We start from the raw sequence: 20,117 nt of genomic DNA, 5'->3' as shown, positions 1-20,117 counted from the left end.
CTATTTACATTATACTAGATATCTACATATGTTGTTTACAACTTTTTGATATAAGATTTAGAAAATATATGTCTACAAAGTCCGAAGTACAGAGTAATGCTGTGAATTTTTCCAAGAACCTATTATATATGTATATAATACTCCATGGAAAGAGCTAAGGGCTTTGGAGGTATGATATATCCATGACGATAACAAAATAGCTTAGTGTGCGCGTATGAAGAGTGGATTCAATATTAATTGTCCATATATTGATCGCAAATCCCTTGCAGTTTGTTAACCAACCTGTTCTCCTGTGCTGAAATGGGCTCGAGTCCCGAGGGATCCTCGCATGTGCTAAAGAAGGGAGAGAGGTGTACTCCTATACGGAGTACTCCGTACTCCGCTACGGGAGTACACAAGCGTCTGTGGATTTTAACGGAAATAATCAAATATTAATAGCACTCAGGCACCAAAAGCCCAGTTTCAAGAAAAGAAAGAAAAGGAAAGAAGAAAAAAAAAACAAATAGGGGGTTGTGCACCGGCTGTTTCAAATACTCATAGTGTGGACACCTCAAGACGATCGTCATTATTAACCTCCCAGAACCCGTGGGCAAAAAAGCTCAGATCTTCCAAGGTTGCTTTTTTTTTCTGACCTTAGGAGTATTTCATATAATTCAATCAACTTGATTTCAAATTGTGAAATTTTATGGATTTTGAGATCCAGTGAGATTCACAAAGGTCCAGAGATTAGCCCGTGAATGGTGTGCAGTAGTTTCCCCTAGCTTGATTGAGCTGACAATTAGCGCCAATGTACTTGTTTTTACTTCGGGCTTTAACTCTTTGAAGCTACTTGCTTACGGAGTATACTTGAAATCGATTGAAGCTCCGGAGTACAAAGTACAATATATTGGGGGGCTAGAACCTCCAAAAAGACTTACCCGAACCCTGGAATCATGTTCCTAACCATGGTTAGATTCCGATTTAATCTTGTTGAACGGGAGTCTCCAAGGTTCAACTACAACCTTTTTACAACCTGAATATATATATATCTGAAAAGAACATTCAAAACTACAAGTGTTCTTTATATACAACATCCCAGATATATACCTATGTTGTCAAGGAGACCGCCTGAGCACTACTCTTGTTTATAGTAATGCGGTTCTTGGATAGTCCAACCTGCAAAACTAAACCTTACTCTATCATTCATGCTCTATATCCACATTTTACCCACAGTCTGTCTCTTATTCCAATATAAATACTATGTACGGAGTACGGAGTACATATGATAATATGTGTCTGCATGTAATAATTGACACTAAACTAAATCTTCTATGATTTTCTCACTTTTTTTTTTTGACAACACCCGGATCACAGTGTCAAGCCTTTTGAGATTATCATTCCATTATCGATAACCCTCATTGGGCAAGGGGGCAAGGTGGGCCATCGACAACTGTCAAGCGATGCGTTGGCAGTTTTCGCCTCTACGACATATAACGTTGTATACAAAATACTATCATCCAATCGATATTGGATCGATCGTCCAGTGGCAACGCATATGAGCAACTTGATCCAGTGGCTATCATCGCATTTGCCTACATCACACCCAACCACCGTTACCTCTTTAACTTTTACCTGCTGACTCTACTCCGTATACAAATCAAATTGTCGCTAAAAAAGAAAAAGGAAAAAAGGACGGTCTGCTGTACTCCGTACTCTTCCCTATTGCGGCGCTGTAACACCTTAGCCAGACCCCAAATTATGTCCAAGGGTTATTGAAGAATCGCAAACTAAAAGATATTGACATCCATGGGATATTTGTGCATAATATACGGTCGGAACTTTATTTTAGATATGCGAGGTCAATCTACATATCGAAAAGGTAAAATAGACATAAGACTCGATCAAAAAGCTTGTAAAAAAAAAAGGGAAATCATGCCATCATACCAAAGTCACAAAAAAAAAAAAAGAACCAACGTAAAAAAAATATCCGTATACGAGATTTCATTCCTCCCAAGCGTAATTGCTATGCGCGCCAGCCCCCAACTTTTTACCGCTTACCCCTAGACTTTGACGTCCCGTTGAGGGACATTGTCCCTGATGCACCATATGCAGGAGGCGGTGTGGGATTAGGTGACGCACGTCGCACAACAGGGTCCCTGGCGCTCAAGCCAGAAGGGCCCGAAGCAGCCTGCGCAGCGTCAGCTGGAACCTGGCCGCCATCACCACCGCCGACGACGACCTGTTGGCCATCGCGCATTTTTCCAACAACCATCCCTTTAGCGACAGATTTCAAAAGCGCACGGCGACTGACACCAGTGGCGTCGATGTATACCAATCCAACATTCGTGATTCCACCCGTCAAGTTGGTTGCGACGGAGCCAGCCTCATTGCCGTAGCGGTGGTCGATCATAGAGGTGGCGGCGCTGGCACCGGAGAAGAGCATGTTCCGGGCGCTCTGCTCGATGCCGTCGGCCAGGGTTGAGAATGCGATCATCGATTTATTCAGCACACCGGGCTTGTATTCCGGTGGTGGGTTGCGCCTGTCGATGCCTTTATTCTCCTGTTTGCGCGCCAATGTCGCACCTAGATTCTGTGCAACTTTCCCGACTTGTCCGACTGTACGAGAAGAAATATTTGCTGCTCCGTGAGATAGAGTGCCGACCTTGCGGATGCGCGCGTGTGTGGCGTCTGAGAATTTCAGAGGCTTGACATTCGGCTGCGTCTTTTTTTGAAACTCTCTGCCCCGCTCGCGATAGCATTTGCCAGGTAACTTGACCCAGTCACGATCAGGCGAGATGCTGTAGCTGAACTCTGGACGAGTGTCGAGTTCTTATACGCCGGATGCCGGGCCATTGCCAGGTATTCTTCGGAGACATTGCTAACGTTGACTTGGTTGCCTCCACCTTCTGTAGGGAGTTCAATTCCTACAGGTCCTGTTTGCGATATATTAGTCAATTGCTGATTGAGGCTGGTCACAATTCAATACACTCACTCTTAGACCCAGGCTTCACGTCGGCATCCTCAACTACATTGTAGCCATCTCCTAGCTCTCCAACCACACTGCCATTTTCTTCATCCACGAGGACAATTCTTCCATGCGCGTCTGCTTTCTTTGCATCTGGAGTTCCAACATACCCCTCGCCGGGTGCGTAGTCAGCCGGGTTATAGGTAGTATAGTCCTGAGCCTTTGGGTGCGGAGTGCACTCGAGGAATGCAGTGCACTGCGCAAGGATGGATTCAAAGGTATCAATATCGTCCTGAGACACATTGCCGGGGTCCGTGCCAATGCCAGGGAACTGGATGCGAATGAAAGCGCCAGCATCAGGACCCATGTCCCAGCGGGGAATCAGATAACTGTCGGGAGGTTGGTGAAAGATCTGTGTGGTCGCTGGTATCGCAATATCGAGCTCAGGTGGGAGATATAGGTGAAGATAGAAATCCTCTTCCAGTGAATCTTGGGGCCAATCTGTCCCAGGGCCAGCAGTGGCTGTGTTGGTGGGGACCATTAGCAGTGATAGGGTTTGAGGGCCGGACGGCGTGAGTTCTTGCTCTACGCCATCTTGGATATGGAAAGCACGAATATTATTGACACTGTAGAGCAGTCGGGGATCGTGTGCTGCGCTCGCCATTATTTTGGTTGCCGTCACAATTAGAGGCCTGTGTCTTTTCAAGGCTGCCCGCAATTTAAGGTGCTGATAACACGGTTATGACGTCGTCCACAGGATTCTGTAACAATGGTTGGTAGTACTAGGTTGGTAGAAAGAGGCTCAGGATCATCTCAAAAGAACAACAAGGGAAAATGAGGATTGTTGAAATAGGAGGAGTTAAATCTATTTTCAGGTTTCAGTTAAGGAGGGGCTCCTTGTGAGATTATGCCCGAGCGCTTAGATAAACTGAGGGATGACCCGTGGACCTCCCGGGGTCGTCCATCCACCCGTCTGTGGACCAAAGGAGGCTGTGTTACGCCACATTATATCAACACAGCCACATATACCTAGCCACAGTATAAAGCTGTCTGAAGCTGTGCGTCTGATTGGCTAGTATTGCCCCTAAATATCCATAACATCCAAAAGCAAAACTTGCCTTCGTTGTACCTGCAAAGTACAGTCCAGATGTCCACGTTCCAGATATTATTGGATTTACACCTAGAAATTCCGTCTTCCTACGATGTGTTCAAGATCCCCCCGAAGGCGCCATATCTTGCCCTCCTGGGTGACATAGGAGTTGTCAAGGACGCAGTACTACTGACCTCTCAGTAGTATGTGGGGCTTAAGGCACCCAAAAAAAAAGGGAATTGATATGACCACCCCCCCTTTGGCTCACACCACCCCCCTGCCTGAAATTTCAGTCACCGCCTTCTAGTTCGGGTGCGATTAGTAATTCTGCCGTAGTTTCTGCTGCTTCATTTTATACTGCCATATATTCTGCCACCACCATAGTAATTCTGGTTTACATAGTAAAAAACCCTCTATTTTAATCAGAAAAAATTGTACAGTTCATTCATTTGTGCATTGATCTACTATACGAATCGATTATCCTCTCTCTCAGGCACCTCCCCGCGCGCGTTTTCCCCCTTCCCCGACCGCGTCCTCGACCACAGCCACGTTCTTCATTGGTACATAGCAGCTCCATTGGGTACAAACCAGAATGGAAGTATCAATTTGATTGTTGGATCTGATTTATGTGACAAAAAGTGACTTGAATTTGTATAGGGTTTATATACAAATTGCAGGTACCTACTGTCTACTACTGTATAGGAGTTTACCAGGAAGGCGGTGTAGAAAACTAGAAGGCGGTGTGGAGAGCGATTGGCAGATCCATGCAGCGAGGCAAAGGCGGTACCGAATTGGGAAGGCGGTACTGAAATTTCAGGCAGGGGGGTGGTGTGAGCCAAAGGGGGGGTGGTCATATCAATTCCCAAAAAAAATCATGTATGCCTTATTCCTTTCATTACCTTACAACTCCTCCACCTTCTCCCAATACCAGTATCTTACTCCTTTTTTACATAACTGTACAGTGACTGGACATAAGTTTTTAACACACGGCCCCACACCACCTTGCTTATATAATATATTGCCAGTCAAAAACCTTTATACTGTATATAACCCCTGGCTTTCAATAACAGCTTCTATCGAGTGCCGCATTATCTCAGAGAGATACTCTTGATGTCCCACTCTAATTTAACATATGTCTGCCGCGCAGTAGCCAACAAAATACCCTTTGTACATAGTGTCGTATATATAATTTTCGTATACCTTTTAGGTAGGCGGTATATTCTTATACTGGCGGTGAGCTATATGGGGCAGTAGGTGTGTTAAAAACATATATGTCCACTGACTGTACGGAGTATATATACACCACATACTACTTTATCTTTATCAATATAAAGTGCTCACTTCATATTTCATATTAGTATTAGTCCATAAAAAATCAGATAGAAAGTTTTAGGAAACAGTGGAATTGAGCTCAATTTGAGATAAAAGCTAACATTCTCTTTTATAGACTGCTTACCTTTGGTACTGCGCGTAGCACTCCTAGGCCGAACTCGAACTACCCGGTCTCATTGAACATTTCTTTATCAACCACCGCGGGTATATCTGGTTCAAGATATAAACTACATAGATTAGAGGCTATAAGCTCTCTGGTCTAGTAATCGCGGTATACTATTAAGTAGATTGGTACGCTACTATAATAGTAAAATAAGTTGAAACAATAGTAGGTTGGTTGTATAACGTGTAGTATACAGATATATATATTGATATATATAGTTGGTTATTAGTAGTAAACTAGTATATTTCTGGTATGTAGGGATATATAATATCCCTTGTTGGAATGCACCCTATGTATATACACATATTTCATACCAAAACGGGATGACCTAATTAAAGATACCATACTTTTCAAAACCAGACGCTGGCTATGTAACATAAACAAGGAGAAACACACTGAGCATTGACCAACGGGTACTACTGAGAGGTCCCCTCGGTCTGATTTCTGTTGAGTTTGCACTTACTCATTATAGGAAAAGGGCCCGCAAACATACCGAGCCAATTGAATCGAATTCAAACAGTGCAAACATATCGCCTGGATATGAAATTTTGACCAAACGCTCCTCATCAACAGCGATTGCGAAGTTTAGCGAATAGATCGCTCGTCCCACTGAAATATAATGGAGCCAGAAACTACAAAGGTCCAAGCTTCGGAGGTCAGCGTTGCTGTGCCTGACATGGAGGTCCCGAAGCGCGATGCCACAAATGACTCTGGCGCCGCAGGCGCGGACGAGCCTCCATCCAAGAAAGCACGGTTGGATGAACCTTCCAAACCCGCTCAGGTAGATATGCGCGATAGAGGAATTGCGCCCATCAAAGCAGAGTATGTCTAGCTTGCTTCTCAATGCTGGCAATATACTAACTTTCGCCATTCAGATATCGCATCCAAATCACACCGAAGCCTCGCCCCGCAGATGAGACTAGCCCTGACGATGCCGCCGAGGCCGCTCCCCATGATGATCGTGATGGTGGCAAGAAGGACAAAGGAAAGAAGAAGAAGAAGGGCCAGAACACCAATCGCAGTTATGGTACATCCAACGATTCGAAGGGCCTTTGTAGCACAAGAATGTTTGCCAATGAGTTTGCCGCCGAAGAGTGCCAGTATGGCGAGACATGTCGATTTGAGCATGATCTGCGTGTTTATCTGAAGGATCATAAGCGCGAGGATCTTACAACTCTGGGTAACATGTGCCCCTCCTATGAAGCGCTGGGCAAATGCTATTCCGGCTGGAAGTGTCGCATGGTTGGTTCGCACTCAACGGAGAGAGAAAATGAAGACGGCAAGAAGGAATTGATCTTGCTGGAGAACGCAGAACGTATGGAGAAAGCTCGACCTCGTGTGGCCCACGCGACACCCGACGGAATTGTCAACATCATTTCCAACGAAGACAAAATCAGTCTTATGAGAAGGCGTGAAGACACCCCTCGGGCAGATGCTTACACCAAATGGGCCACTGAAGTGTCCGCGGAATTGGAGAAAGCGATCCATCAGCGATCCACCGTCCGCGAGAAGGGTGAGCTTGTTGAACCGAACGAACAAGCGAAAATCGACATACAGGAGAATCGTGCTCAGTTTCTCGAGCCTCCCTTCATGCCGTCAGAGAAGCGCCGCATTTACTTTGGACCGGAGACACCCGTTCTCGCACCTCTCACGACCCAAGGCAACATGCCATTCCGAAGACTCTGTGGAGATTTAGGCGCACAGTTCACATACTCAGAGATGGCTATGAGTATGCCTTTGATCCAAGGTTCAAAGTCCGAATGGACCTTGTTGAAGGCACACGAATCGGAAATGGCACCACCAACCGTCATCCCGGGCGAGAATATTGTTCAGGGCTATGATAACTCCAAGGACTTCAAGTTCGGTGCACAAATTGCTGCTAACAAGCCATGGCAAGCTCTCAAGGCCACTGAAGTGTTGTCAAAGTTTACACCCAACCTGCGCGTTATTGACTTGAACTGTGGCTGTCCCATTGAACTTGTATTCCGCGATGGAGCTGGCTCAGCTCTTCTTGACCATCACTCTAAATTGGAAAAGATGATTCGCGGCATGAACACTGTCTCCCAGGAGATTCCGATTACCGTCAAGATCCGCATGGGGACCAAGGACAACCAGCCTACCGCTCAGAAGCTTGTTGAGCGTATGGTTCTCGGTGGATACGAGTCTAGTGTTCTGGATCTCGGCCCCCCGGTGCCGCCGCCATTACCCTGCACGGACGTAGTAGACAGCAGCGCTACACCCGACAGGCAGACTGGGGATACATCTCAGACTGTGCAGCCCTCATTAAGCGCCTGAACAAGAAACAGGATGCTCTTAGCGACACTATCCGTGAACCGGATGCCCGCCACATGCCCAACGGTGGTAAGACGTATTTTATCGGAAACGGCGACTGCTACTCACATACCGACTACGATGACCATGTCAATAATGCTGGAGTGGACTCTGTCATGGTGGCTCGTGGAGCTTTGATCAAGCCATGGATCTTTGAGGAAATCCAGACAGGCCAGTATTTGGATAAATCCGCGACTGAGCGTCTATCATACATCGAGAAATTTGTCAAGTATGGTCTCCAGGCCTGGGGCTCTGATGAGCATGGTGTTGGAACAACCCGTCGCTTCCTGCTAGAATGGCTGAGTTTTACCTATCGCTATGTCCCCATCGGACTGTTGGAGTACCTTCCTCCCAACATCCAGGACAGACCTCCTGCTTGGCGTGGCCGGAATGAGTTGGAGACGCTGATGGGTAGTGGCAACTACAAAGACTGGATCAAGATCACGTAAGTTTTCTTTCACCTGAGACTGGATTCTTTTTTTTACTCATTGACTAACCATCTCTTGATACTACAGTGAAATTTTCCTGGGTCCTGCACCCGATACCTTCAAATTCGAGCCCAAGCACAAGTCGAACTCATACGAGGCCGAGGGCTAAAAAAAAACGGCCTGTATATAAAATTGCATATCTTAAAATTGTACATAGAATCATTACAAGTGCAATGTCTCTGCATATTTTTAGCAAGGCGCTCAATTCTTTCATGCGTGAGAAGAAGATTTTCATAAGCTATTTCCACGGCATCAAATCGTATGTGGTCACCATCTACTGTGGTAAGTAATATGAATTGCGTAGAAACACACCAGACCGCCTAGTCGACCGTCAAGAGTTGCTCGTAGAAACCACCAAAGCCGTGTGCCCGATCATGAAGATGAATTTCCAAAATCCAATGACGCTTGAACCCATCACGGCCCGACAACCCCATTGACTCATTATTTCCCTTGGTGATATAGAGGGAGATTTTATCTCGCGGAATGCGTTCATGGGGGAACGACCCCACGAGGTGGCCGGCAATATCCGCACCGAAATCCCAGCCCTCTTGTTTCGCGACCTGGCAAGAGATGTTGTATAGCTCGTCGCCCGACATATCTGGGTTCTCACGATATTTTGCCTTGACTGTGTTCCAGATAGGCTCAAGGGCGTCCCGCAGTTTCAGCTTATTTGGATCATTTCCTAGGACGAAAGTGCGCCCAAAGTCGGCTTCCCAGGCTTCAAAGACCGGCCCGAGGTCAACAACTAGGATATCATCAGATTTTATGACACGATCTGGAGGGTTATCGTTGAACGGGCTCAAGGTGTTTGGTCCACTGCGGATGACTCGTTTGTGCCAGTGGGTTTTGATGCCATAACGATCGAGTCCTAGTTGATAGATATCTGCGTTGAGGGTCTTTTCGGTGATTCCTGGTCGGATCAAATCGCGTTCGATCTCCTCGAAGAGAGCAACGGCCTTATCTTGTGCACTTAGAAGCTGGGATGCTCTTTCGATCTCTTCGGTGCTCAGATTGTCGTGCGCCATGGTTTTGAAGGGGAATGTGAAAAAAAAGAGTCAATGTGGTAATGGTGGGTGGGTGATTGAGTGATATCTGTGTAACTATATATATTGCTAGACTTCTTTCTCGACTTGTTGACAGCTCTCCAAGCTACTCCAATAGCCGAAACTTCCCCACTTGAAGGGAATCCTTTCCCGGTGACTCACCGAATACGATGTACATAATTGGATATTGCTCTGTTATACGCCGGGAACTATGCGGAGAAATATTTCAGTGAATTATGTTGATCTAATTGGATTTTGAGCCTTAACCAGTATCAGTCACAATGTAGATCCCGTGATGACATATACTAGATTTCAGTTATACGTGGCAAGGATATTATTGAATATATATTTAAACTAGAGCATTTCAATCAAATTAAATCACCATACAAGTAAGTGGAATGAAGTCAATAATAGCATCTCCATGGCTTGCGCATATGGAATCCCGATTAGGGTTGATGGCAGCATCACGTGCTGATCTTCCGAGACCATGACGTCTTCCCCCGAACCTGAAAAACTCCCCATAAGACCACCTAGTCTCTTGACTTCCCCTTCAAGTGCCCCGTCTATTTGAACCAAGCAATTTCACTTGCCTTAATCTTTCTGTGTTTGTGCTTGTTCACTACAGAATCGCTGCTTCTCGCATTTGTTTACATTGCCCCCTAAGCTATCTTTCTGAAGCTTTCGAACACCCCGCCCCTTTTGATTAGAAACTCGATTTGAAGTATCGCTGGGTTGATATTACACGTCAAAATGACTCTCTACTACTCCCTTGTAAGTTCGACGAGTTCCTTCCCAAATTGCTTCTTGTAGTGCTGCTCAAGAATCGCTGCAGCCTGGTGCCTGAAATTGTCCACCCAGCCCAAGCTTCCAACGTCATATCTTCAGATTCTACGCCTGTCGATAAACTAATACAGTACTTCTTGTATAGGTGTTCCTCCTTCTAGTGTTCGAGATGGTTGTATTCCTAGCCCTCGTCATACCTCTCCCCCACACCATTAAGCGCAAGCTGTTTGCCTTCATTTCCGAAAGCCCGATCATCGCCAAGCTGCAATATGGATTGAAGGTATATTTCCAATCATGAAAACATGGAATCCCTGATCAGAATGCTAAATTAGCCTCCAGATCACATTCATCTTCATCCTCATTTTGTTCCTTGACTCTGTAAACCGTGTGTACCGTGTGCAGCAGGAACTGTCTGCCTTCACTAAGGATGGCCCCGGTATGGGGTAAGTAGCTCAACCCACCCTCAGATATTCCAACAGAAATTCTAATCACTGTCATCAACAGAGCCGCTCACCTCGGTACCGACCGCATGGAGGTCCAGGCCCGCAAGTTCTACTCACAGCGCAACATGTATCTCTGTGGTTTCACCCTATTTCTCTCTCTGATCCTCAACCGTACCTATACCATGATTCTCGAGTCTCTTCGCCTTGAGGACCGTATCCGTCTCCTCGAGGGCGATAAGAAGGCCGGTGGAAAGGACTCTGCCCGCATCGCAGAGGCTGGCTCAATCGGCGAGATCGGCCGTCTTAAGGAGATTATTGAGACTAAGGACCGGGACATTGAGACTCTCAAGAAGCAGTGCGAGGGTTTGACCCGCGAGTACCACAGCCTGGGTGACCAGATTTCTAACGAAAAGGGCGACAAAAACGAGAAGGACAAGAAAGACCTGTAAGAGGGTGACATTGTTTAATTCCCCCGGACTCAAGACTGTCGAAGCCCAAGCTTTGATAGCCTTTCATTTCTGCACCTTCATGTTTGCTTTGGATTGAGGGCCTCCTCCCCTGTCACGGGAGTTGGGACCCTTTCGGCAACAAATTCACTCGATACATTCTGGATTACTGTGCATAACTATCCTTTTCTAGTGTATTGACCCTTCTGTTATGTAGAAGGAATGAGGGAATTGCGGTTGATACAAGTTCTCTGTCGCTGCATTCCTTTCCATGTACTAGCAGATATCTTTACGATTTTTTAGGTGGGATCCAGGGTGCTGATTCTATAGCACCTGTCATATTCGACTCAATTTTACCATTTCATTTTCAATTACCTGTTGATTGCCGTTGCTCTATTGTGAGGCGTGGTAGTTGCAAGTGGCTCAAGAATGAGAACTGTCATGTCTAGAAGTCATAAATTATTCGTAAATGGCGTAGTATATGAATCAGCTGATCAAGGCCGGACAGCATGAGTTGAACCTTCAAACCAGGAATGTCCAAAAGCTAGGATATACGAGCTCCTCTTCAAAGATCCTTCGAACCTGCGCGAGCACAAACCGCTCAACCTTGCCAACGTTCTTCAAGACCTGCTTCCCATCTTCCTTGCGACCAATTTCGCTATCCACCCGAATCTCCTGTAATAACCCACCCTGTCGCTTCGGATCCTTCTCCTTCTGATCGCTCCCAGACCGAGGCCGACCATTATCGCTAGGATTTCGACTACCCTGAGACTGTTCAGATCCAAGCAGGGCATCTGCGTCCTCCGCGGAAAGGAAACAGAAATGCACTCGCTTGCGGATATACGCAATAACGGCAACTCCGTCAAACGTGATACCCGTGACATTCAACTTCAACGGCAGCCCTACGAAGCTGGGCATCGGGTAGTCAAGCAGGATCTCCGCAGTCAGTGACATGCGCACATCGCCAGCATACTTAGCATGGCACAGCACCTGGAAGTCCTCTGGGCGGCGCTCGCGCATGCGTGGTGGGATGGGGAACGATTGATCACCGGTAGGGTCATCTGGTGTCTCTATTGAGGGCTGTGGCGCGTCAATAGAGTCGCTGGTATGCGGATGTGCTCCACCGCTGCCAGTGCGGCCAAGGGAAGGATGAGAGGGGAGTGTGTTAGCGGTTGAGGGCCGGGAGGCAGAGTTGGTGGTATCCAGATCTGGCTCTGCGGGATGATGTGCGCTAGTAGGGCGGGCTGCTTGGGACCTGGGTCCGGCCCCCATGCCTGAATCCGACCATCCGCTCGCAAATGAAGTGCCGCCTGCTACAGCGGCGAGGGGTGTCTGAGTGCCTGATAGACCGCCCAGGGACCGCATGTGGTATCCCAATGTTGAGGTGCCGCCGGGGATGCCAGGTGTACTGGCGCGGGGTAGGAAATGCGGGTTAAGGTGGTCACCTAGTGGGGATCGAAGCGCAGATGGCTGAAATCCTTCGCCGGGATATGGATGGTGACTGAAATTATGAAGGCTATGCGCGGTGCGATTGAAGGTCATGTCGTCTTCGTACGGGGATTCGTGGAGCTCAGACATGAGCTCCTCCGACGCAACGGAGGTGTCGGCGTCGTCGTCATCTTCCTCATAGAAGTCCGCGAACGGTTCACAGAAGTCTTTTATTTCGAGATCTGGGGCGATGGTCCCGAAATCGAAGGAGTGGACCTGGACCGAGCGAATAAAACGCGGTAGGGTGATCTCCTGAAACTTGTCGTGTACGAAAGACCGAATTCGCTCTGCCAGGGCTTCCCCATCCGGACCGGAAGTGGCAGCTGCCCAGTCGACTTCAATTGACATCACATATGCAATGCTATAGCTCTTGATGTTGGTATATGGGATAAGTCGGTTGAGGAGCGGAACCTGTATCACCACGTGATGTACCTAGGCTGGGGGTGTGGTCCCAAGCAGAGTCTAGGGCCTAATATATATACCGCTGCAATGACAAACAGATGTTCTGTTTGTCCTTATGATCTTTTGGCCTAGCGGTTAAATGATCTTATGTAATCACTTAGGTGTAGCGGCCTAAGTAAACCTGCCGTCCCGGCAGGATTACAGGGGTAATGATATACATGATGTAATCATGTACTCCGGCCCCGGTCGCTTAGGCCACTACCTACTTGGGTAGGCCAAAAGATCATAAGGACAAACAGAACGTGAGGTTGTCATTGCAGCAGTATACCTATATTAAGCCCTAGTATTCATTCGGGATCACAATGATGACATTCCGGCTAGTTAGCGCATCCATCGATATGTTAACTATAAACCAATATAAAGCACTTGTTCAACGAAGTACTGGGGGTAGAACGATTTGTCATGCACTTGCTAATTCCAAACGATATAACTACATAACTAAGGGTATATAAGCACCTTTTTCAAGATACGTGAATACAATTCATCCGGTGACTCTGTCTGATACGATTTTCTCTTCGCTGGTCGCGATTTGATATTGGTTGGGGTTAATTTAGATTTGGGAAAGTCAATGATCAGCGCTTGGTTGAGTTCATGCCTCCAAATGACAGTTGCACGCCTGAGATCCTAGTGAGTACCTCTTAGCTCGCAAATTTCCTTTGTCAGCCGCTTAATCTCCCGGCGAAGCAACAAGGTCAATTCCATATTTCCTATACTCTCACCTGCCCAGCCTATAAACTAGCATATGAGAAATCTATGATGTCTCCCGCGTCGTGGAAGTAGATTAGTGCCATTTCAGATTGTACCGAGAAAAACAGGCACTGCAGACCCTTGGGCTCTCCGAAGAATCTGGTAAATTTAATTAAAACAGCGAAAAGCGTTATCGACTAGTCAGACTCACATCCTCCCTATCTACTGGGCTAGAGGCTAGAAACCAACGAAGCAGCCAGTCAGAAAATCATGATATGCAATTTTGCATTCAGTAATGTTTACTCAGACTATATAGTGGTAGTAATTTAGATGATCGTTGCCGAAACATAACACGCTATCGACGAAGTCAAGATGATCTCAAACATTATATCAATGCGGAAGACCTAGTGCGTTTATTGAAAATCTAACTAGATGAGAACCTTGTCAAAACCCTGCGCACCTTTCGGAATATGTGGGTGCGTGTCATTCAAACTTACACATGCCCGGCTATGGTTATACGGTCGTGGGAAAGGGAACGGCTGCGGGACTTTGGAAGACTCCCATGAACTCTCCTCTAACTACTGGATGCGGTACATTAGATATGGGGCCGCGCCATAGGTATTAAAAAGAGGCAACGGGCTTCGAAGCTTGCCCCATGTGAAAGGGAGAGGAAGGAGAGACTGGCTTAGACATGTTAGAACACGGCTCCCGGCAAAGGGATGTTTCAGCCCAGCCTACCGCGACAAATCGGACAATATTTGATTGGTTGCCTATATACTAGGTTGCGTTTTGACCTAACAGAAAATAATTGAGTAAAAGCACAGAACAAACAGCAAAGAAGTCTATGAAGTCTTCTAGAAAGGTTTGAAGCGACACGTCCAGGCTACTTTGTTTGGTCAGGTGCCTAGATGAGATACTCATGGGCATCCAAGCTGGACTTCATGAATTGAGATCCCAGCCACCGTTGAAGCCAATCTAAGGGACAACTCATATATCCCTACTTGTTCCGCTGGATTTAGCGAAACACAGCGCCAACAAAATGTGGATTGGCCAAGAAAGGTGTTTCGACGTGGTCTGCGCCGCGTGGGGCAACCCCCTGTCTGGGTATTTTACTAACTCTGAATCGAATCCTTTTTTTTCCGTCGACCTGGTTTGATGTGAGATGATGATTTAGGGGCTGACATGATCACAATCACCCTAGGTATGTATCTACCCATAATCTAACTGGGAAATGCTGAATATGTACGCATTTATGGCTTGCCACAGGAAACCAACAAACCTAGGGCCATAAATATTGGTCGATTTGACACTTGAAAATCAGCTGATACAATTTATATGCGGGACTAATGCAGCTAACGAGGTGCCTGTGCGGCCTATCGCCTACCTTGCACCTTGGGAATCGCAGCCGCGTCTAGGCATGCTCTATAACGTACTGACCAGGCTTCACCCTGGAAACCCTTCCAGCTCTCGACCACCCGCCAGTTCGGGAGTGGTGGCTTCTCGCACGGCCATTCCTCGGCTTGGTTCGACCTTGTGTCCTACGATAAGAGGATGGAACCGATTCCCACGCGCCTTTACCCTTGCAAACTTGCAAATTTGATGTGACCGGTTCCCGACGGCATTCGCTCCTACAATCTGGCGTCCGATCGACACCACAATATGCATGATTCACGTATGCACAGCGTGGCGAAAACCCATTCTCGCCAATAGTGAGTTTACCTATGTCCGAATTTACCGACAGTAACGTCACATCCTCGCTCAATTACTATGACAGCCTTGAGATTTATGTGCACTCTCTGGGAGGCCAAGAGAAGGTCCTGCAATGCTTTCAAGGACCGATATACAGTGCAGATGGGAGTGTTTGGTCAATTCCAAAGATCTAGAACAATTGATACTGTTTGAAGACTTTGGATTACCATAAATAGATAAAAATGGTAGAACATGCGCCATTCCCAGTTGTTGGCCCTCATCTTGCACGCACTTCTCGCCGTTAGCACTACGACAGGTATCCAATGTCATTGGTCAACATCTCCTTGCCACCAACACCGGAGATGAGCCATAGTCTTGATTGTGTTGGGTTCATGAAAATGCGGTATGACGAAAATCCTCTAGGTAGATCAATCAGATGTAGACGTGAACGGCCAGAAACATGATGTGATGAGGTTCCATCTGCTGTGGCGTTGGATTATAGGCAATTTGAATCCGCGAGAGCCGCCGACAGGAAAACATGCCTTAAGCTACCACTATGCAATTATCATGACATAGTGGACTTATCGACACCCATGCATTGCAAAATAATATGAAGGGCCATAAGACTGTTATCTGAATATTTGCCTCTTCTTTGATATTAAGTTTAACATTGGAACCCGCATGCGTCAGCTGTTGAAATAAAACCAGAGTAGCAATATAAAGAAATAATTTCATAAAACCAACACGATATCATGTAGTGCGTATTAAAATCCAAACTCTGTGGTCTCTCGACTTATCCACGAGACGGTATTGTCTAAAGAGAGGAAGATCCGAGCATGCGTAGGTAGACAGATCAATACAGAGAACCACCGGCGAATAATGACAGACAGAACTCGAAAAAAAACAATCAAAACGATAGCCCGAAATGCCAGATATAACAAAGTCCCCACCCAGATCCCAGGATGACCGATGCGAGGCAACAAATAAGAATTCCTCCAAATAGCAGATGTGATACAGTGGTATCTTGTTCTATCTTGAATCAGACACAGACACAGACAGGGCGAGGAAGCCGATCACTCGATGACAGCGTAGGACATAGCGATGGACGATCTCGAGCCTCCGAATCATTGGATGCCTGTAATGTCTTGTTAGCCAGATTCTGTGCAAGTGACAGCCGCCTCAAAATACGAAAGATGCAACTCACATCAGAAGCCACTTTAGCCACCATGACGGGTGCACTGGACAGATTGTTTACGAGGTTTCTCCTGAATACCCTTGCAACCAGGAGTACCTTGATACACACAAGCGACCACACTTCCTACTTGCTGCTCGCATCCGCAATCGAACTGATAGATGTAGATAGAACACATATTGAGGGTTGGATGAAGATGTCAAGTTGCAGAGGATGCAGAAACAAGTATTGCGAATTGAAGATCACTAAGTTCGAAGGAGGTCTTGAACTCTAGATGTTGATCGATGTGATGAGAAGCGAGGGATCAGTGCCCGGCTTTATAGCATTTTATGACCACCTCAAGAGAAGTGAATTGACTGCGCAACTCAATAGAATTTTTTTTTGAACACATCACCGACAGTCACACAAACGGTTCGGTCCTTCCGTTCCTCCACAAGCGCTGTAAATCGTCCATCCAGATGCGCCATATGCAGGCCGTAACTCGGTGATCACTTGTTGCGCAGTCAAAGAGAAGGTGATGGAGGGCATGAAAATGGTATACACATGCGCCATATCCAGGGCATATGCTTTTACCAACAGAAAGCAGAGCTTATGGTAGGTGGACTGTTAGAGTGTGGTGTGCCCCTGGGAAGAGTCACGATTATTAATATGGGGTTCGCCAGCACCAGGGGTTGGTCAAGGTCACCGAAGCCCTAAGCATGACCACCGATGCAAATTTCAAATCCCGCAGGCTGCAGGGAGCACTTGACATCACTCTAAAAGCGCTGCAGCCAGTGTTAGGGCTCATTTCCTGAGCGCCAACAGTGACCCCTCTCTGGATGGCACCCCATAGGTCCAACGCTGCGGCCGAAGCGTGGATCAGGAACATGGTTTGCCCCATCTGACAAACCTCTATGATCCTGATACCTAGCCCTAAAAGGATGTCTCATACTCTGGAGAAGGCACCTGCCACAACTTTCTCACGATGTGTGCGCGTAGCTAGCGGCGCAGGATGTGTGACTAATTGAACAAGGCCGGTGAGATTGCGATGACTCTTCTCGAATTCTGTCTCTTGGGATATTCAATGGTAATTCGGAGAGGTACATTGAGTCCCCGCATAAGAATCTTCGAGTCTTGGCTCCAAACCTCTACGATGTTGTACCGCGGGACTAGATAGGCAGACCGCTGAAAGTAGCATCAGGAACCAACCGAAATCCATTGGAAGCGAACCTCCAAGCAAAACTCCACTTCAAGTCGGTCTCGATATGGCAGGAGATGACTTCATTGACTCTATTGCAATAGGCCTCGACTTGTGGATGTAGGCGAATAAGGCTCATTTCTATGGCGCAGTTGGTGATAGCCGCAAGTTCTGAGCGATTAAAATGCGAAAGAATGCATGGTGACAAGGCATTTTTTTTTCAATAAGATTGAGGTTAGGCGAGTAAACGATAAGAACAATTCAAAGCCAAGGAAATCCGGATGTGCTGTGTGGTATAGTATGGTCGGTGTTGGCCGAGTGTGATATTAGCCAAGGGGCGTTCTTTGTCTGATCTAGCGCGATCGTGGAGCAGGGCTCAGGGTAAAAATAAATACATGTTAGCCTATCAATTGATTCTAGAGCGCGAATGACTGGCGACAAGCACCAAGTTCCTCAGCCATGGCACAGTAGCGTTCATATCGGTTCGACTGAGGCTCTCCCCTTACTGAGCCGCCGGTCCACCGGGATATCAACTCCGGGCGAGTAGAGACGCGCGAGCCTAGGGGCGGCAAGGCACAGCACAAATCGACAGGTCGAGACCAATCGCTGTCTGTTTTGCCGCTGTTGGTTTTTGTTTGGGTATTTACAGGAAAAAAATAAAATACATAAAAAAAATAAAAAATAGAAATAAAAATAAACCAATGAAATCACAACAAAAAGAATTGTTTTGGATTTTCAAAGGGTCCAAGGTGGTTAAGGACTGCACGTGATCAGTATGCCCATGGTTCAATTTGAAAATAAAATAAACTCGAACCTTGGAACATTCGAACTTTAGAAATTTAAAAAAACAAAAACAAAAACAAAAACAATTTTAATTTGAATTATTATACTACGTACTTCCCTATTTTTTTCAACAAACAGATATCAGTTTAAAATAATCTCACTACTTCTCGTTATGTAGACAATTACCCGAATCTAGATAACTTCGGTTAACAAGATCTCAATTCTGGGGAAATTGAAATATGATGTCATTTTCGTGTCTTTTTCGCTGGAAAAAAAAGTAGCGAAGTGTACGCTATCGGGTCCGATGAGAGAAAGACCGGGGTTAAAAAAAAATACCCCATATCCGATGGTCCTAGCGGCCATTACAACAGAATGATTGGCGAAGAGAACTATCGATGAAACAACTCGGAATGTATAGGGCTTTCCCACCATTATTAACACACTTACTGCATAGGTGTGGATGCATACGGGAGTGAAAATCATGAACTTCTGCTAGATCTTAGCCCCTCATCCTAAGTGTTGATCTTCCGAGGTGAGTTTCGGCTGGCAACGGGTTTTTTTATCTAGCATATTACCCAATGACATGGGGCTTAATTCGCCAAGTCAGCATATTTGCCATGGCTGCTGGGAATGACCGTCAGCCCAGATGCCCAGATTCCCGTGCAACTATGCCAGAGAGGTGCAAAGTCGGAGCATTCAGAATAAGAAAGGGTGATAGTCAATAGTGAACTCTTGGCTTTGATAACCCCCCCCCCCCCCCCCCCCCCCCCCCCCTTTTTTTCCTTTCCGGCCAAGACATGTGAGGCCATCCAGCATGTTTGGGATTCTCCTTTATGGGCTTAATGGACAATAATCGCGGGGAGTGGCTTGACTGCATGACCGCGTATCCACTAACCCCCCGGCCCAGATATGATGTGCTGGATGCGCTAGATCGGCGTGATTCGGGCTCATCATTGATACAGCATGCCCCTCATTCTCCAAAGTTCCTCTTGGCTTATCTTGGTCTGGGCTATATAAGTAAGGTCGAAACTCCCTGAGATTTCTGACTTTCTTCCAAAACCACCCATCTACAACTTTTTCTTCAATACTTCCAAAGATCCCGTCTTTAACCGAGTTACTCCTCCCATAAAGCCTTTTAAAAGATTTATCAGGATGTACACTTACACTCCCACCCACCGTTTCCTGATTCTCTCTGCCACTGAGTCTCGCCCCTACAACCCTGCCAACAAGTTCCTTGTTCTGTCTCCCATTGAATCTGGCCCTGATCCCCGCGTCTGGGAAGACCAGTTCCAGGTTGAGACCAGCTCAATTGAGGAGAACCCTGTGTTGGCTCCTGCCAACCGTACCCGCACCAATAGCTCTCTTTCTACCAACTCTTCAGCCTCCCTCGATGACCTTGCCGTCACTCTTCCCAGTGGTTTCCTCTTCCTTGGTCATGGCAAGAAACAGCACTAGGCGCTCCATCATTGACCCGCCTAGTCCATTCAGTCTTCTTTTATCATCTACATTTCACGATATACTACCATCAGACCAACTGATACTGTGCTGAGCTTATCATGTATTTTTCTTTTTCTTT

At 46.6% G+C, this 20,117-nt stretch overlaps 8 protein-coding genes across 8 annotated transcripts; 3 read left to right on the top strand and 5 right to left on the bottom strand.

Moving 5' to 3' along the window:
• Positions 1–2,026: 2,026 nt before the first annotated feature.
• On the bottom strand, positions 2,027–3,608 carry N7479_008504 (senescence-associated domain-containing protein; the record flags this gene model as incomplete). Its single annotated transcript, XM_057256198.1, has 3 exons — positions 2,027–2,701; positions 2,764–2,912; positions 2,972–3,608. 3 exons carry the CDS (start codon positions 3,606–3,608, stop codon positions 2,027–2,029), a joined length of 1,461 nt encoding a protein of 486 aa, XP_057110060.1.
• A 2,540-nt stretch (positions 3,609–6,148) lies between these two features.
• On the top strand, positions 6,149–8,457 carry dus3 (tRNA dihydrouridine synthase DUS3; the record flags this gene model as incomplete). Its single annotated transcript, XM_057256197.1, has 4 exons — positions 6,149–6,351; positions 6,405–7,719; positions 7,776–8,305; positions 8,376–8,457. 4 exons carry the CDS (start codon positions 6,149–6,151, stop codon positions 8,455–8,457), a joined length of 2,130 nt encoding a protein of 709 aa, XP_057110059.1.
• A 211-nt stretch (positions 8,458–8,668) lies between these two features.
• On the bottom strand, positions 8,669–9,373 carry N7479_008502 (M24 family metallopeptidase; the record flags this gene model as incomplete). The annotated part of the gene is made up of 1 exon (XM_057256196.1): positions 8,669–9,373. The coding sequence occupies one exon, from the start codon at positions 9,371–9,373 to the stop codon at positions 8,669–8,671; it is 705 nt and encodes a 234-aa protein (XP_057110058.1).
• A 768-nt stretch (positions 9,374–10,141) lies between these two features.
• On the top strand, positions 10,142–11,066 carry N7479_008501 (putative BAP31 domain protein; the record flags this gene model as incomplete). The annotated part of the gene is made up of 4 exons (XM_057256195.1): positions 10,142–10,162; positions 10,320–10,454; positions 10,514–10,617; positions 10,679–11,066. The coding sequence occupies 4 exons, from the start codon at positions 10,142–10,144 to the stop codon at positions 11,064–11,066; spliced, it is 648 nt and encodes a 215-aa protein (XP_057110057.1).
• Positions 11,067–11,585: 519 nt separating this feature from the next.
• On the bottom strand, positions 11,586–12,899 carry mdm12 (ERMES complex subunit MDM12; the record flags this gene model as incomplete). The annotated part of the gene is made up of 1 exon (XM_057256194.1): positions 11,586–12,899. One exon carries the CDS (start codon positions 12,897–12,899, stop codon positions 11,586–11,588), a length of 1,314 nt encoding a protein of 437 aa, XP_057110056.1.
• A 2,244-nt stretch (positions 12,900–15,143) lies between these two features.
• N7479_008499 (uncharacterized protein) lies at positions 15,144–15,365 on the bottom strand (the record flags this gene model as incomplete). The annotated part of the gene is made up of 1 exon (XM_057256193.1): positions 15,144–15,365. One exon carries the CDS (start codon positions 15,363–15,365, stop codon positions 15,144–15,146), a length of 222 nt encoding a protein of 73 aa, XP_057110055.1.
• Positions 15,366–16,428: 1,063 nt separating this feature from the next.
• On the bottom strand, positions 16,429–16,617 carry N7479_008498 (uncharacterized protein; the record flags this gene model as incomplete). Its single annotated transcript, XM_057256192.1, has 2 exons — positions 16,429–16,524; positions 16,594–16,617. 2 exons carry the CDS (start codon positions 16,615–16,617, stop codon positions 16,429–16,431), a joined length of 120 nt encoding a protein of 39 aa, XP_057110054.1.
• A 3,076-nt stretch (positions 16,618–19,693) lies between these two features.
• Positions 19,694–19,996, top strand: N7479_008497 (uncharacterized protein; the record flags this gene model as incomplete). Its single annotated transcript, XM_057256191.1, has 1 exon — positions 19,694–19,996. One exon carries the CDS (start codon positions 19,694–19,696, stop codon positions 19,994–19,996), a length of 303 nt encoding a protein of 100 aa, XP_057110053.1.
• Positions 19,997–20,117: the final 121 nt, after the last annotated feature.

This window comes from Penicillium vulpinum (assembly GCF_028829585.1).
Source record: "Penicillium vulpinum strain IBT 29486 chromosome Unknown utg000003l_segment0_segment0, whole genome shotgun sequence".
In the NCBI taxonomy this organism is placed as follows: domain Eukaryota; kingdom Fungi; phylum Ascomycota; class Eurotiomycetes; order Eurotiales; family Aspergillaceae; genus Penicillium; species Penicillium vulpinum.
This window is presented reverse-complemented; position numbering and strand designations above follow the sequence as displayed.